The sequence below is a fragment of the Glycine max genome, chromosome 19 (genome assembly GCF_000004515.6).
Source record: "Glycine max cultivar Williams 82 chromosome 19, Glycine_max_v4.0, whole genome shotgun sequence".
NCBI classification, from domain to species: domain Eukaryota; kingdom Viridiplantae; phylum Streptophyta; class Magnoliopsida; order Fabales; family Fabaceae; genus Glycine; species Glycine max.
Window position 1 is genome coordinate 46,829,187 of NC_038255.2, and position 16,798 is coordinate 46,845,984.

A 16,798-nucleotide genomic window follows, 5' to 3' on the forward strand; every position below is an offset into this window, starting at 1 on the left:
AACTTTAACCGTTAATTATTTAACTTGATCATCATCTATCACATTCTTATTGGACTCCTCAGGTGTGATTTTAGTAAAGATTGACATTAATTAGGTATACAAAATTAATTACTAATAAATAGGTGACACATGACGATCAACGTCCAATAAAAACACGACACGTGATGATCAAGGTTGACAAGTAATCGTCAACATCTAATTTTAGAATTAAGAACTCAAATGATGAGATTAAAAAAAATAAAAAAATTAAATTCATGAATTAAATTATAAAATGATGAAAATCAAATTTTGAGACAAATAAATGGACCAAATTTTACCTTTAATTTTTTCACACATTGGGATGAAAGACTGAAATGAAAGAGGCTTTGTATCATTAGACATTATTGCAGTATGGAAAGAAGGTGATCACATGATGATGCACAGTAAACATTTGATCCCACACTTTTAATTAAACATTGGATTTATGGGAGAGTGGGGACAGGCACTAAAATTCTAAGCATCACTTGGGTGAGCCAATCAATACGTGACGCAGCTAACCTTGTACATTCAACTTGGTTTCAATTATATTCCCAAATTATATACTATAAGTGCTTAAAAAATAAAAATGAAATATTTTTCTATAAATTAAAATTAGTTTATGTATAAATTTAAATTAAATTTGAAAAAATTAATACAAGGAATTTTTATAAATTAGCTTAGGCATTGAATAAGCTTATTTAACATTTTTCTAATTTGTTATGAGTATTTATTTATTTTAAGTGTTTATGAAAAAAAAATCTATATGTCTAAAAAGTAGGACAATGACATTACACATGGCAATTTTTTTTTTTTTTGCTGGAGGGTTGGGCGAACACCCCACATTACACACGACAAATGTTAACTAAGAGTTAGATTAATAAATTAAAATGAATTTTTTTTATTTATAAATGTTATTATTATGCACTTGCTCTGGTTTTCATGCATCTCGGTATGAATTTTAATATTTTTTATTTATTGATTCTTTAATCAATGTCTTTAAGTAATTAGTAAAACTCTGAATACAATTGTACCCATTTGTAAGAAAACAAAACTAGAAGTAAGGATGCTTTGATAGAGTTGGAGACGCCAACTTAATTAGTAGAAGTAATGTACACGCTATAAAAAAAAAGTAAGAATGTTTGGTTTAACAAAGTAAAACCAAACTACTCTTTTATTATATATATATATATATATATATATATATATATATATATATATATATATATAGTTTGGTTTGGTTATTGATCAAACTGGGTGATGCTAGGTACATCCAGTATTTTAAGTGAACGAACGAAAATGTTTTTCACTCAAGTTGATTTGTATGAGTCATATGGATCAACTTGATTCATATGACTCATACGGATCATGTTGATCCGTATGACTCATACAGATCAAATTCATTTGTATGACTCATACGGATCAAGTTTATCTGTATAAATCATACGGATCAACTACAAACTCATATACCTTCCATGCAAGGTAATTTTAGAATTAACAAAAAATGATGGGTGCACAAACAATAAAGCTGGTGCACTTAGCAACACCCAACAAGTTTTTAACTAATTTATGGATAAAATTGGATTTTTATTTTGTCAAAATTTGAAGATCATGGTTGGGCTTGTTCGTTCAAGACAGAGTATTGTTGAGCTGATATGTCTGGGCCCAACATGGGCCTCGTCTATGGAAAGTCATGGGCCATACCGGATCAAGAAACTCGGGATGTTGAATCAAATTTCATCGTCGACCTCATTATTGTAATATAAGCACGCGTGATGTGGCTAATTAAACATTTAACGAATTTACCTAATCGGATCCTCCATCAATTATTTATTTTAATGATTTACTGCAATGATTGCCGAAAAGTGTTGTATTTCATTTGAATTAATTCATACAAAAATAATGATAGTAAGTTAACAACAAAAACAGTAACAACATCAATTGTGCTCAACGATTGCTTTTGACCCCTGAATCCTTGCTCTTTATTTTTCAACAAACAAGGTTTAATTACTTTTCCTACTTCAATTAACTAATTTATCTTCCTATAGCCCCCCAAAAGCAAATAGCAAGAAACTCAATTGTTTACCCTCGAATGGAGAAGATAACAAATAAAGTGGGTAAGCACAACAATCAGTCATCACCATGCAAGAGGAAGACAATGGAAAAGAGTGTTTGCTTTGGTGAAAGCAATGAGCAACCAAGGCTTGCGGGAATCAAGAAGTTGAGTGTGATTGATAAGTTATTTTCACCAGCTTATAAATTGACCTGATCAAAGGAAAAATGTTGGTGATAATTTTTCTAGCACATACTTTCTTATAGATTAAAATATATTGAAAGGTATAAAATTAGAAAAGAGAATCATATGATAAATGAGAATCATCAAATTTTGTGGTTTCAAATAAATTGACAAGAGAGCCCAACCCAACAGAAGCAGCGCCTCATCTCATCGGAACACCAACAACAATGTACGTGCCTTCCGCTTCTCTATCCGGTTACTCTGTGGCCATGAATAGCTTAACGGCGAGTTTCACAGCTCGAATATGCGCCACGCGCCGCGACCTACTCCATATACGACACCGTTCCTTTCATCCTCTCACTACTCGACGCGTTGCCACCAAACTCACTCCTCCAAGAATCGTTTGCATGGCGGTAAGTCACCAAAATCATTCAAAACAAACACAACTCCTTCAATTCACTGTCGTATTTTTCCTCATTCGCGCTGAGTTTCAGGAACCTTATCTGATAACGAAGCTTGAGTCCGCCGAGAAAACGTGGCAAGAGTTATCGGTATGTTTGCCACCACGCGCTACTATGCTTCCTTTTTCTGCAAATAATATTTTTTCTCAAAGATGAAATTTCAGGTCAAGCTTGCTGATCCAGACGTAGTTTCTGATCCAAAGGAGTACCAGAAGTTAGCACAATCAGTTGCAGAACTTGATGAGGTGCTTTAATTTTATGTTACTCTCACTCATATTCATGGCTATTAAACCTTACATATTGACGCAACTGTGTAATGTTAATTGTGGTGTAGGTTGTGTCCACTTATAGGAGATTTAAAGACTGTGAGAAGGTTCTAGAAGAAACCAAAGGTTTGCTGAACTCTACTATCTTAGGTTAGGTACTTGAAGTTGAAGGCTCATTGATATTGAATTATTGATTTCTTTTTTTGTTTTATTTTTGAACTTTTGTTGTTTAGCTTTAGCAAAGGATGATGGCAACGATGAGGATATGGTGGAAATGATATCTTTTGAAATTGACTCTTTGTCTAAGCAACTTGCAGAGCTTGAGGAAAAGCTTAAGGTTTGTTTTTAACTTTGATATTGCATTGCAAACTGCAACTTCTTTAAAGTCTTATTCTGTCATGCTTGCAACTTGTGTTTTCATCTACAAAATCCTAATTAATGGATTTTAAGTCTGTTCTGTTGTATGTTCATTCGTAAGATGTTCTTCTCGTTATATATCATCATGGATAATATTGTGTTTTGTTTACTCATTCTAGTTCAATACCAATGTTGTAACAATCATCAATTCAAAATGTTGATTGTTGAATCAGTTGAAATTTCAAAACCATGCCGAGGAATCATGGTTCACTTTCGTCGTTCTGTTAGTATGTACTCTCTTTTGTTATTGGTTATCATGACTCATGAGTTTCCATTCCTCGGTTTTCTAAACCATACTAGGAATCTCATCTTCATATATTTCATCATTTGTAGCCTCTTTTGTCTTTGGCTATCTTGACTTTTCAAGTCTCTCCTCCATCTTTTTTATTTTTTCCCTTGGTATTTAGAAACTTCTTAGTTTTTTCCTACATAATGATAGGTGTTACTGCTTCCCAGTGATCCTATGGATGCTAAAAACATATTGCTTGAAGGTACATTATCTCTTTCTTTACACTACATTGTTGTAGCCCAATGATTTTACTTTATGGCTAAGTTGAATGTTTCATGAATCATGGCCAAGACTTGTGTGAAATATACATTTTTAATATGATTGATTGTATAGCTGAAATTAGGGATTTCCTTCTTTATTAGTCATTATTAGGTTTCCCTATTTATGTATCAATTCTGATTATAAACAAAGGCATTGTGTGTGGTGAAGTACACACAACACAGTAAATTCCTTTCTTACAACTTGTACTGTAGGACATAAAGTGGTTTCCTAAACTTTTTCTAATATTGTTTGCATTTTAATAATGGGAAATGTACAAAATATGTTATATTAAGGAGTTTATTGAATTGATAAAAGTGAGGCTGCTTCATCATATGCACTCAACTGAATTAAATGGTTACAATTTACTAGTGCTACTGTTTTTTAATTTTGCTATGGAGGAGTGTTACTCTTATTTGATTTATACATCACAGAGTGGCATAATTTTGGGATTCTCCCATCTTGTACATTTAAGTTGCACTCCAGAATTCTGGATAGCTGAGTTTAACATTTCAATACATTATTATCTTCATTTATTTTTCTAGCTCTAAAGGTTATATTCATCATTCACTTCTGCAGTACGAGCAGGCACTGGTGGTGACGAGGCCGGAATATGGGCTGGTGATCTTGTAGGTACATGCTAACATTTGTCTTTTCCAAGTCTAATCCATGCAGAATGCTTGAAGTACACACACATGTTGCAAATGACAAATCTGTTGTTGGGTCATTTCTGAATTGTTTAACTGTCGCTAAAACTTTTTAATTTTTCTAGTTCAAATGAAGGAACCATTAATGTGAAGTTCAATTATAAGCATATTCTGATGCTGTTTTGATGTTGAATCAGGTTCGAATGTATGAAAGATATAGTGAAAGGAATTCTTGGAAGTATTCTCTTGTCTCAAGCTCTGCGGTATTCCTCATGAAAACTCTAAAAGAAATAGTTTGTCATTGCTTATGTAATCTGTATAATTATTTTGCCATCTTTTAGGCAGAAAAAGGAGGATACAAAACTTATGTGATGGAGATAAAAGGAAATCGTGTTTACAGTAAATTGAAATATGAATCTGGTGTCCACCGAGTTCAACGTGTTCCCCTAACAGAAACACAGGGCCGGGTGCATACTTCAACCGCAACAGTGGCCATCATGCCAGAGGTGGAGTACATATTTCAGGCTTTTAGCTATAAATTATTCATGATCCTGACATCCAGGTTTGAAAACAATCAAAACATTAAGTCTTTGCATTTGGACTATTGCTAATTTGATATTTTATTCCAAAAGTTACTACTTTTGTATAAAGATCTATCTGAATCATAGAAGTATCTTGCATAAGTCTAAAGTGTTTCAAGTCTATATAGATATGGTGTTGTCTCAATTTATAATCTATTATTGTGGAAGGCAGATTAAATTTTGTAATTAAAGGTTGATGCTCTATTGAAATTGTTTCTTCTTTAAATTCATATGTTCTTTAGTCAGTATAATTTTTAGCGTACTAATTCTGTAAGTATATACATGCCTTCCTTTCTTCTTTTAAGACTTAAAAAAACATCTAAATCTATTGATCTGGAATCTTTTCATAGGCTGATGAAGTTGAAGTCATAATTGACCCAAAAGATATTGAACTGACAACAGCACGTTCTGGGGGTGCTGGAGGTAAAGATCTATGACCATTAAACCATTTTAGTCAAGTAATCAATCTTTCTATTCCTTGGAGCATGAATAAACTCCTCCATGAATTCTCATGCAAAGATATCTTGCAGGCCAGAATGTTAACAAGGTTGAAACAGCCATTGATCTCTTCCATAAACCAACGGGAATCCGCATCTTTTGTACTGAAGAAAGAACACAACTTAAGAACAAGAATCGTGCTTTTCAGTTGCTCCGAGCAAAACTGTAAGCATCAATCATGTAGTTTTATGAGTCTGATTTTAGAATCGAGTCATGTTTATGTCAGCAATGACTTCAACTTTTTTCCCCCTCCTTTTCCTCTTAAACACATGTTCACAAGATAAAATATCCCAATCTTTCCTTGAGTTCAATTATTCATGAGGAACTAAGGGTATGTTTGGATTGGGGGTAGAGAATGTAGTGGTAAGGAATGGAGTGGATGAAAAAATTATACCATTGATTTGTTTAAAAAAATAAGGATGGGAGAGGATGGTAACTGATGAATCCCACTCCACTGTTCAGTTCCGTTTTCATCCCCCTCAATTTGGGGAGCACAAATTTCCTAATTTATAGAATATCTAATTTGATCTTATTTTTTTTTATAACTGTCCACTCCACTAAGAACAGTTAAACTTTCTCCTTTCTCTTCCTGCTAGTGCCATGAGGCGGTGAGAGTTCTTCTTCCTCTTGTGTGCTGCTGCCTGCTTCTCCTGTCAAAGCTACATGTGATTCTACATGCTTCTTCTTGCTTGGTGTTTCTGAATGTCCTGCTAATAAGTACACTGTTTCTTCATTACCTTTCTTGTCAATCCAATTGCTTATAATGTAATGATTTTGCTGCATAAGTTGTTGTTAGATATTTAGGTGGTGGGGCGGGGGGTTAGAACTTAGGACTGAATTAATACTAAAGTTCAGAACTTTCCAGATTAATTTCATTTCTTGCAAGAAATAATAATTGGTGTTTTTTGTGAAATATTTGTGCCATTCTATTATAAATTACCTAAACAATAGAATGGTATTTTAAATCCAATCCATTCTTCTCCATTATATCCTGATCCATTCTGTTCCGTTCTCTACCACCAATCCAAACATAGCCTAAAGGATATTAATGTCAAGAAGCCAAAAACTGATCAAACACTATGAGTTCATCATTAATGTAATTATTCATGAGGAACTAAAGTATATTTATTTGCTTTAGTATGTTACGTGTAAAATGATACAAGGTCCTTTTACAGATATGAGATGAAGATAAGGGAGCAGCAAGAGTCATTACGAAATCAAAGGAAATTACAGGTATGCTCCTTCTTGTGCAGGTGTTTGAAATACTAGCAAGATATTGAATTAAATTTTATATGGTGTACTTGCTAAATGGGTGAGCAAACAGTTATTGAGTTAAAATTCTTTGCCTTGCTGTATGCAATTACAGGTCGGTACAGGTGCACGGTCAGAAAAAATCCGAACATACAATTATAAGGTACTAAATGTTGCTGTTCAATATATTTTAACATAGTTACACAGTCACTCATGAGTCTCTCCAATCCCCATCCAAAATTTAATGAGTTTCTATACATTGTAATTTTATTCATGACAATTTTTCCCTTTATAAATTGTAAGGTGAGCAATGCTAATGCTATTTTGTTAGAAAAATAGAAGATATGTGAGAAACATGACATAATAAGTCATTAATTATTTTTTTAAGATCTTTGATAATCATGTTCATTGAGTGAATTGAATAAGATTCAGCGAACTAGAGTTATGTAGTTCCTGTCAGAATAGTGGTTTGAGGTAGAATATTGCTGTGTTATTAAATTTTCATTTTGTCTTGATGAGATTAAGATTTTTAGTGGCAGTTTTTGACACTTGCAAATTTTTCTTATCAGGACAACAGGGTTACTGACCACAGATTGAAGATAAACTATGAGCTCACCTCTTTTCTTGATGGTGATATAGAAGATGCTGTTCAGGTATATTATCTAACACTTGGAATGAACTTGTTCTTTTTTCTTGTGTTTCCCAGTGTCTGGCTTCGTGTAAAATATGCTTAGAAAGTGGTATATGCTAGTTAATATAGGGGCATCTGTGCACTTTTTCAGGTGGTTTATTTAGGTACTAGAGAAGTGCTAGCAGGCAACACCCTATTTCTAACAGATTCTCTATTATTGGTTAAATTCATTGGAAACTACAAAATTATTAGTGGAACTCATAAAAAGTAGGACCCACAAAATTTTGAATTCAATAAATTTCAACTAATAGTAAAAAGTGTATTTAAAAGACTGTGACAGAGTGTGTTACTAGTATTTCTCTAGGTATTATTAGATAAGGCAGGTTTGTATTAAGATGAAAATGGGTCTGGTAAGCAAGGATTTGCAACAAGAAAGTTTGGAGGGCTTCAGAGAAACCCAAAATCATTGAAACTTCTGGATTGGATTTGATAATGTTGAGTGGGGTCTTTGAGAAGGATATAACTGGATGCTGATATGCTGTTGAATGACATTGATTCTCCGACTGAAATTCACACAATCACATTAACCAAAAAATAACCTGTTTCTTCAATTATTCCAAAAGACACTGCAAGGGTGAAGAACAGGAACCCCACAAAACAAAGGAAGGGACCGCACCCATGGGCTTGCACTCTACTTGGGCTTTTAAAAGAAAAAAAAAAGTGAGGACACGATTGACCAACGGCAAAGAATGACAAACACTAATCTGATCAAAAGTTACAATGTTTACCGACATTAAAAGGATATACTACAGACTTTACCATTAATGAGTTAATATGATTAAATGAATGAGATTGCTTTATCTATATCAGGACTCTGCCTTATTAAAAAACTTTCTTCTTGCAGTCTTGTGTTACAATGGAGCAAAAGGAACTTCTGGAAGAACTTGCTGAATCTGTGGGTGCTCCGGCTGGCTGATATGCAGCAGATTTCGCCCAAGTGATTTGAATTTTTTTTGCTGGAGTAATTTTCAGAATGGAAGATCTGCCATATTGTTGTTCTCCTGAACGTGCCCCATCATCCCAAGTTTGAGACATAGACATACCGTATCGAGTTGATTGATTGTCAATGTGTAGTAGATAGGGGGCACTTATACATATAACACTTAATTATATAGTACTCTGTAAAAATCTGTTTCATTATGTGAAGTGATGCAATTAACTTTTGCATTTTTTTTTGCATTGTATATGGTGTTGAACCCAATGAACCAAGAGTTCGATTCCCGGCTCCCTCATACTGGTTGAAAGTTGGAAGCCAGCCAAGTGAGCCAACATATACTTTTTCCAACAGGTTGTTGAAGCCTTGAAGAGCAACACAGTTTCTTACAGTTCCATTTCCGACCAAAAAACAAAACAAAGATAAACAAAATAGTGCTAATTTCTGCCCAGAGCTGCGTGGCTATCTGAAACATTCAGACTTGTTGGATAATCACTAATGTCATGGGATCTTTGGAAATTATCAGCTTTTATTTCGAGTAACATTTCTTTTTTATTGTCAGAAAAAAGATGACAAAAGCTTATTTTGGTAAGACACTCCCCAGTTACAAAAGTTCATGAGCATTGGAACTAACCATAGGATAATGATTTTAATAACATGGTGAATTGAATTTAAACCCATTGAAAATAGAAGTTTAATTCTAATTTTTTGTCATTATCAATTTTCATATCATATCCAACCCTAAAAAATTAAAATTAAAATATTTTTAAATAATTATCTTAAAGTAATTTAAATAGTGATTTGTGATTGAATGATAATGTAAAATTGTTTTAGACCGTTAATATATAAACATTAAACTTTATAAAATATGAAAACTTTCACTTAAATTTTATAAATAAAAAGAATTTTGGATAGTCTAATGAATATAAAATAAAAATTTAAATGTTTTTTTATATTTGTAATATATATTTTTTAGTTTAATACCTAAAATTATTTTTTTTATTTGATCTTTTTAAATTTTTTTTTTTGATATATATCATTAATTTAAATTTAAATTCGTTAAGTGATAATGGAATAAGTTAATATATTATCATGTTATAAATTAAGTGAACATGTAGGGAACTAACAAAGCAAAGAAAAGGTTGTGGATGTCGAACCGTTGAGAAGGGAAGAGGTAGACATGGGAACTCAGCTCATACTTGAAACTTGCTCTGGAAGATGCAGTTATTAGCTATTACTCATACATAATTGATAACCCTTCTCTTCTTCAAACTTGAAACTCTCACACTCAAAGTCCTCTCCATGGCATCATCTCATTCCCACATACACATTAATCGACTCGCTTCCGAGCAGAGCCCCTACCTTCTCCAACACGCACATAACCCTGTAAGTATTCACCATTCTCACCTCACTCCTCACTTTTCACTAATTATAATTTAATTCTTATTCAAGGTTCATTGGTATCCCTGGGGTGAAGAAGCCTTCGCCGAAGCGCGCCGCCGAGACGCGCCTATCTTCTTGTCAAGTAATTCTCCTTTTTTTGCGTGTTCTGTTTTTCTTTCTGCGATTTTCGTTTGCCTTATTAACCGCTAAGCTTTGCGTGTGGTTGGTGTTTGTTTGATGGCGATTCTGTTCGAAGTTGGTTACAGCACTTGTCACTGGTACGTCTATGTGTGTGATTCACAACTCCTATTGTTTTGGATGAGTTTCAACGTTTTCGGAATCTCAAGTGTTTATTGCTAAGGTGTCATGTTATGGAGGTCGAGTCTTTCGAGGATGAAGCGGTTGCCAAGTTGCTGAACGATTGGTTTGTTAGCATTAAGGTCATTTAATTTTTCTTTTTTATCTTGCTTTCAATTTTAGTTTCTAGAAATGTTCTCTCTGTTTTTACTCGGCATTGCTTCAAAGGTTTCTATGCTTTATTCTGTCTCTCACTTTAATGTGTTAATGCTACAGGTGGATCGAGAGGAGCGACCAGATGTTGATAAGGTATATTTTTGGAGGCATGTCAGCTGAGAGTACCTACAAGGATATTATTTCCAAAAATTATTCTATTTTAAGGAACAAAAAATGGTGTTTATAAATTATCCAAAATTCCTTTGGAATTTGAATGATTGAGATGGTTATGGAAAGTTTAAGGTTTTCTACTAGTAACAAGTTGTACTAAAGGATATTTTTCCCTTCTTTAGGTGTACATGTCGTATGTGCAGGCTTTGTATGGTGGAGGAGGTTGGCCCCTGAGTGTGTTTCTTTCACCTGACTTGAAACCTTTAATGGGTGGAACTTACTTCCCCCCTGATGACAAGTATGGACGACCTGGATTTAAGACTATACTTAGGTGAGAGTTATGGCACATGTTGACTTGAATCATCAACCTGCTTGGACTCTTCTCGGAGTAAAATTTGGTGGATGGCATGCTGGAATTTATTGAGTATAAAACTCCAGGCCAATGGATTGAAATTTTTATTATGGTTTTTGAAGTTTTTATTTGTATACTGTTTTGTTCCTGTTTTCTCCAGAAAGTTAAAAGAAGCTTGGGATAGTAAGAGGGATATGCTGATTAAGCGTGGATCATATGCAATTGAACAACTTTCTGAGGCAATGTCTGCTAGTTCAGATTCTGATAAACTGCCTGATGGGGTTCCAGCTGATGCGTTACGCCTATGCTCGGAGCAGGTGGGGCTTTGAGCATCTGCTTTTGTCTACTATTTCAACATTTCTTAGACTCGTATTGTAATGACCGGGGTTGATAGCAACCACTGTTGTAAGATTTCATATTGTAACATAAATTAAAGAATATTCTTTTTATAATGTGAGAAAAAAAATTATATCGACATGTATTTGTTGGATGTTTTGAATCGTTAAAATTATGCTGAGTGTTTCGAATCTTGAGTGTCATTCAATCTACTCTTTTCTTTGTAGCTTTCTGGGAGCTATGATTCAAAGTTTGGTGGTTTTGGATCTGCACCAAAGTTTCCCAGACCAGTTGAGATAAACTTGATGCTATATCACTCCAAAAAGTTGGAAGATACGGGGAAGTTGGATGGAGCTAATAGAATTCAGAAAATGGTTTTCTTTAGCTTGCAATGCATGGCAAAAGGCGGGATGCATGATCATATTGGAGGGGGATTTCACAGATACAGTGTGGATGAGTGCTGGCATGGTAAGTTTACCTTGGGCAGCAGTCATTTCTTTGAGTATATATTTGATATGTTATATGTATGAGTTGTAATTCTCAATATGAAAATACCTGAGCATTTTGATTTGGCCATGTTAATTAGGATGTGCTGTTATATCCAATGCTCTTTGTTTTAAAATATTGTAAAGATGATTGATTTGTTGAGCTGTTATATCTTTGCAGTTCCACATTTTGAGAAGATGCTTTATGATCAAGGGCAGCTTGCTAATGTTTATCTAGATGCGTTTTCTATCACAAAAGATACCTTTTATTCATATATATCACGGGATATCCTTGATTATTTAAGGAGAGATATGATTGGTCCAGAAGGTGAAATTTTTTCAGCAGAGGATGCTGACAGTGCAGAGACTGAAGGAGCTGCAAGAAAAAAGGAAGGAGCCTTTTACATATGGACAGGCAAAGAGGTGTTTCATTCATGCCCTATTTGACTTTCCTTAATATATTTTTAATGGATAATAACATTGTAGGTCCATAAAGAATATACAATTCTTCATTATCGTCCCCCAAAAATAAATTAGTTCAGTTAGGTCATTACAAAATTTATCTTTCAGTTGGGTCCATGTTAGGAACCAGAATTGAATAACCAGAAAGCTGATGGTATTAAACACTAAAACCAGCCCAATGAGCCGTTACAGCCAGAAGGTGAAGTCCAGAGCAATGTGCTCCTCAGAGAAGAAAAATTCTGTCCAAGATCACATCCAAAAAGTAATAATCTTAGCTAACTATCCTCTTAGGTTTTTACCATTCACCCCTATATCCCCTTCCTATCTTGGAATATACACCGTGCATAACTAACTCTCCCAGTTTCACATAAACACTAAACTTTGGGGCCCACATTTTGCTTTCTCACTTAAACCTTCCAAAACCTAGGCCCCTTGGTCCTAATCCAGCATCTGGTTTAGTTCTGGGTAGCTCTACCAGTCCAAAACTATTCAGAACAACTATCTGGGATGACATAAAATGCTGTGACATGGCCTACAAAGTTGCTGACATGGCACAATAACCTGGTTATATGGCAGTCAATTGAAATTCTTTAAGGATTCAATTGAATCAATTTATTTTTCTCTTGCACGAATTAATAAACTGTATTTTTCAAGAGAAAAATGTGTTGTTTCGCCGATTTCTTAATTATCTGTTAATTTGCTAAGGACAATCTAACTACAGTATTTTCAAAGTTGATCTGGAATTATTTGCTTAAACTTGTGAGCTATGATACCCTTTTGAATTTTGAGTTGTATTTTATGTTTTTCAACTCATTATTTTGTTCTCCTTGATATTTATTGCCCAACTGGGATAATAAAAAAAAATATTTGTTTCGTTACTGTAGATCTCTATATTGTACTTCCAAATACAAATAGAACATTCTAGTAGATAATAAGCAGATAATTCACAGAGATCATTTGTGCTAAATAAAAAGTGTGGTTTATTATGCTTTTTTTTTTTTCTGAACATCTCTAGCATTTGGCAGTGTATCATATTGTTCTGTTTCCCTTGTGTAATTCTGTGATTATATCTAGTGCTTCTTGACTCTTGACAATTTCTCATAAAAGTATTATATTAATGATTGGCTGGTGTATTATTTTTGGAGGTGTCTTTCAATTCGGTTTGTTCTGTATAGGTTGCAGACATACTTGGAGAGCATGCTGCTCTTTTCGAGGAGCACTATTACATCAAGCAATCAGGTAACTGTAACCTATCTGGAATGAGTGATCCTCACGATGAATTCAAGGGAAAGAATGTCCTGATTGAGAGAAAGGAACCTTCAGAACTGGCATCAAAATATGGCATGTCAATTGAGACATATCAAGAAATTCTTGGAGAGTGCAGGCATAAGTTGTTTGAAGTAAGGTCAAGGCGTCCAAAGCCACATTTGGATGATAAGGTATTTCCTCTGAATAATCTTATGGATTTATTTGGGATCCACCTATGATGATCTAGACTTCAACTTTTATGTGTACTCCCAACTCAAGGGTTCCTATGCTCCTAGGTTATTGTATCATGGAATGGACTGGCAATCTCATCTTTTGCTAGGGCTTCTAAGATTCTCAAGGGTGAAGTTGAAGGGACCAAATTCTACTTTCCTGTCGTTGGCACTGAAGTAAGTTTTTCCCCTACTAATATAGCAACTAGCAGTGAAAATGAATGACTACCAATATTTAAAAACATGGGACACAATCCTCGTTAATATTATTGATGTTTCTGGAAGATGTCTGTAAATTATCATCATAGATGCTCAGTTTTATACTGTTGATCACAATTCTTGCTTTGAACAATGACTAGTTTCTGAGTTAGAGAACACTGACAGTTTAAGTTATAGTAGTGGGTGAAGCTGTTGGAGGAAACCCTGTAGCCAATTTGATTCTTTCCTTTGTGTTTAACTTTCTCCTTTTGATTGTGCATGTTCCAGGCAAAGGGGTACTTGAGAATTGCAGAAAAAGCAGCATTCTTTATTTGGAAACAGCTTTACAATGTGGAAACTCACAGGCTACACCATAGTTTCAGACATTCTCCGTCTAAAGCTCCTGCTTTCTTGGATGATTATGCTTTTCTGATTTCTGGATTGCTGGATCTCTATGAATTTGGTGGTGGAATTAACTGGCTTCTATGGGCCATTGAATTGCAGGAAACCCAGGTAAAATTGATGTTTGGACTCCATTGAAATTTTATTTCATGTATATCAGGCATTGAGTTGCTAATGATGAGTTGCTTGCAGGATGCCTTGTTTCTTGATAGGACAGGAGGTGGATATTTCAATAATACAGGAGAAGATTCTTCCGTTCTCCTCCGGGTAAAGGAAGACCATGATGGTGCAGAACCCTCAGGAAACTCAGTTTCTGCTATAAATCTTATAAGATTGGCTTCCATGGTTGCTGGAAGTAAGGCTGAGCACTATAAGCAAAATGCAGAACATCTATTGGTCTGTAAAACCCTTTTCCCCTTTCCTCCTAAAAGCTGTTCTTGTTTATGTGCTAACAATGGTGGGATCAGGGATGGGGGTTATTAGAGGAAATCTGTTACTAGACCACTGAGCCAGTTGCAATTGACTAGAATTCCCTTCAAATGGTAATGCAGGCCGTTTTTGAGAGAAGGTTGAAAGATATGGCTATGGCAGTGCCTCTAATGTGTTGTGCAGCAGACATGTTGCATGTACCTTCACGGAAGCAAGTGGTTGTGGTTGGTGAAAGGACTTCTGGGGACTTTGAAAACATGCTTGCTGCAGCTCATGCATTATATGATCCCAACAGAACAGTAATCATACTTACTCTTTATAAAGTTGATATCTGCAATTTCCTTATGATTGTCATCAATAACATTTGTGCTGGTGTTGATCGTAGGTTATTCATATAGATCCCAACAACAAAGAAGAGATGGGATTTTGGGAAGTAAATAACAGCAATGTTGCTCTCATGGCAAAAAATAACTTTGCAGTTGACAAGGTTGTAGCTCTTGTATGCCAAAACTTCACTTGTAGCCCCCCTGTCACTGATCATTCGTCACTTGAATCTTTGCTCTCCAAAAAACCTTCCTCTTCATTAACATAAGCTATTGGTTCTGATTAGTAGGAAAAATAGTAGCTCCCTCTTAGAGATCCTCCTTTTCGTCTACAGAACTAGTTGGTTCTGACTTCTCTGTCAAATAAACTAATAAAGGTAGGTAATATTCTCCGTTGAGTTGAGGGATTGATGCATATCCTTTTCGTTTGCCTGTGCTCAACAAGCCATAATTTTTCTTTAAATGTGATACAGAATGATGGAATCATGGATATATAATTGTATATGTATTATGTAGGCAATGGTTGAAATAATTATCTTCTCCAGTTGGGGTCTGTTCTCATATGTTTGTACTTCATTTTTTTCTCGTTGAACTGGCACAATAAAGTCATGATGCCACGGCTAAGATATCCTTCATGTCTGTTTGTTCGTGCATATGTTGTAGGAAGCTCAAAAGGTTTTCCAATCTGAGACATTCTTCTGTTTTCGAGTCTTTTCTTGTTCTGTATGATTGGATGTGTATTTTTTTATTTATAGTATTAAAAATTGTAGGTTGCACACACTGAATGATATATAAAAATTTCTTATTTTTCGTAACACCATATAATCTGTCTCTTCAAATATAAAGAAAATGACAGGGTAACATACTTTCAGGCGATTTCTAAAAACGTTACGCAGGATTTTCGTATAAAACACCCTCTTGATATGGTGGTTCGAAATGTAATAATTTGTAATAAAAATATTTTGGCTTAGTTATCCTTTGAGTGTCTCAAGTTTCAGAGTCTGTATATTTTAGTCTCTCAAATTCGTGGAATGTTTTATTAGTCTTTTCTGACTGGTTTTTTTTAGTCATTTTGATTTGTGGTAATTTTTTGTTACAAGAGGGACTTAAAAAAGTATAAATTTTAATTTGAGAGATTAAAAAGGATAGACTTTCAAATTTAAGAGACTAAAAACATATTTAAATTAAAATATTTACATTGACAATTATACCAGCAGTATAAAGGAATTGTACAGAACTTGGGTATGGATAAAAAACAGTAGGCATTATGGGTAATTCATTTGTATATCGAATTACTATTACTATTCTTCTATAAAATAAAATTATGATTTCAGTAGATAGTTCAAAATTATCTTAGCAATGCATTTTCATTGGATTGAGCGTAATAAAATGCCTGATGCTAATGAATCTTTCTCGTAACTAATATCATGAAAAACGACTTCAACAAGCATATCAGAACGTATAAGTAATGTCATGAAAAATAAAACCAGCTCATTATTTTACTAAATTAAACTAATTGGATGAGGCAAGTGAGGCTTTAAAATAATATATAAAAGCATGAAACTAAAGAAAAATAATAAATGAGACAATTGATATAAAAAACCAAAATTCAATTACATGGTTTTAAATAGACTATATCAATATCCTAATAAGAAAGTTCAGTTACAATCCATGAAAGAAAAACAGAAGAATGAGGAAGAAAAAAAAGAAGACCCTATAAGAAAGAAAGAAAAATGAATTACTGTTACATTATGCAGAGAGGAAGAGGTCACAAAGTAAACT

The 16,798-nt window shown here is 34.2% G+C and overlaps 2 protein-coding genes across 3 annotated transcripts; both read left to right on the forward strand.

Annotated features, from left to right (window-relative positions):
- The first annotated feature begins 2,089 nt into the window (after positions 1-2,089).
- LOC100805037 (peptide chain release factor APG3, chloroplastic) lies at positions 2,090-8,777 on the forward strand. 2 transcript variants are annotated; one of them, XR_005889962.1, is made up of 15 exons: positions 2,090-2,664; positions 2,746-2,802; positions 2,877-2,957; positions 3,047-3,104; positions 3,212-3,315; positions 3,835-3,886; positions 4,522-4,571; positions 4,787-4,852; positions 4,931-5,095; positions 5,521-5,593; positions 5,701-5,833; positions 6,265-6,385; positions 6,844-6,901; positions 7,035-7,082; positions 7,489-7,525. XR_005889962.1 is itself a non-coding variant. In XM_003553597.5 (15 exons), the coding sequence occupies exons 1-15, from the start codon at positions 2,479-2,481 to the stop codon at positions 8,524-8,526; spliced, it is 1,287 nt and encodes a 428-aa protein (XP_003553645.1). In that variant the 5' UTR covers positions 2,098-2,478; the 3' UTR covers positions 8,527-8,777. The 2 variants fall into 2 exon arrangements, 1 of the variants encoding a protein (XP_003553645.1); XM_003553597.5 differs by lacking the exon at positions 6,265-6,385 and adding an exon at positions 8,455-8,777 and having other exon boundaries at positions 2,098-2,664; positions 7,489-7,572.
- An 879-nt stretch (positions 8,778-9,656) lies between these two features.
- LOC100805578 (spermatogenesis-associated protein 20) lies at positions 9,657-15,560 on the forward strand. The gene is made up of 15 exons (XM_003553598.5): positions 9,657-9,930; positions 9,997-10,069; positions 10,184-10,205; positions 10,289-10,367; positions 10,501-10,533; positions 10,734-10,882; positions 11,064-11,220; positions 11,467-11,707; positions 11,906-12,147; positions 13,362-13,625; positions 13,731-13,841; positions 14,151-14,375; positions 14,457-14,660; positions 14,816-14,992; positions 15,079-15,560. The coding sequence occupies exons 1-15, from the start codon at positions 9,847-9,849 to the stop codon at positions 15,283-15,285; spliced, it is 2,268 nt and encodes a 755-aa protein (XP_003553646.1). The 5' UTR covers positions 9,657-9,846; the 3' UTR covers positions 15,286-15,560.
- Positions 15,561-16,798: the final 1,238 nt, after the last annotated feature.

What these genes read in the sequence shown, in the direction of transcription:
- LOC100805037 (XM_003553597.5), top strand. Translation starts at nt 2,479, where the DNA reads ATGTACGTGCCTTCCGCTTCTCTATCCGGTTACTCTGTGGCCATGAAT. An exon ending in TAAAAACATATTGCTTGAAG is followed by an intron (nt 3,887 to 4,521) that starts GTACATTATCTC and finishes TCACTTCTGCAG; the next exon opens with TACGAGCAGGCACTGGTGGT. An exon ending in GAATATGGGCTGGTGATCTT is followed by an intron (nt 4,572 to 4,786) that starts GTAGGTACATGC and finishes ATGTTGAATCAG; the next exon opens with GTTCGAATGTATGAAAGATA.
- LOC100805578 (XM_003553598.5), top strand. Translation starts at nt 9,847, where the DNA reads ATGGCATCATCTCATTCCCACATACACATTAATCGACTCGCTTCCGAG. An exon ending in AGCGACCAGATGTTGATAAG is followed by an intron (nt 10,534 to 10,733) that starts GTATATTTTTGG and finishes TCCCTTCTTTAG; the next exon opens with GTGTACATGTCGTATGTGCA. An exon ending in ACATATGGACAGGCAAAGAG is followed by an intron (nt 12,148 to 13,361) that starts GTGTTTCATTCA and finishes TGTTCTGTATAG; the next exon opens with GTTGCAGACATACTTGGAGA.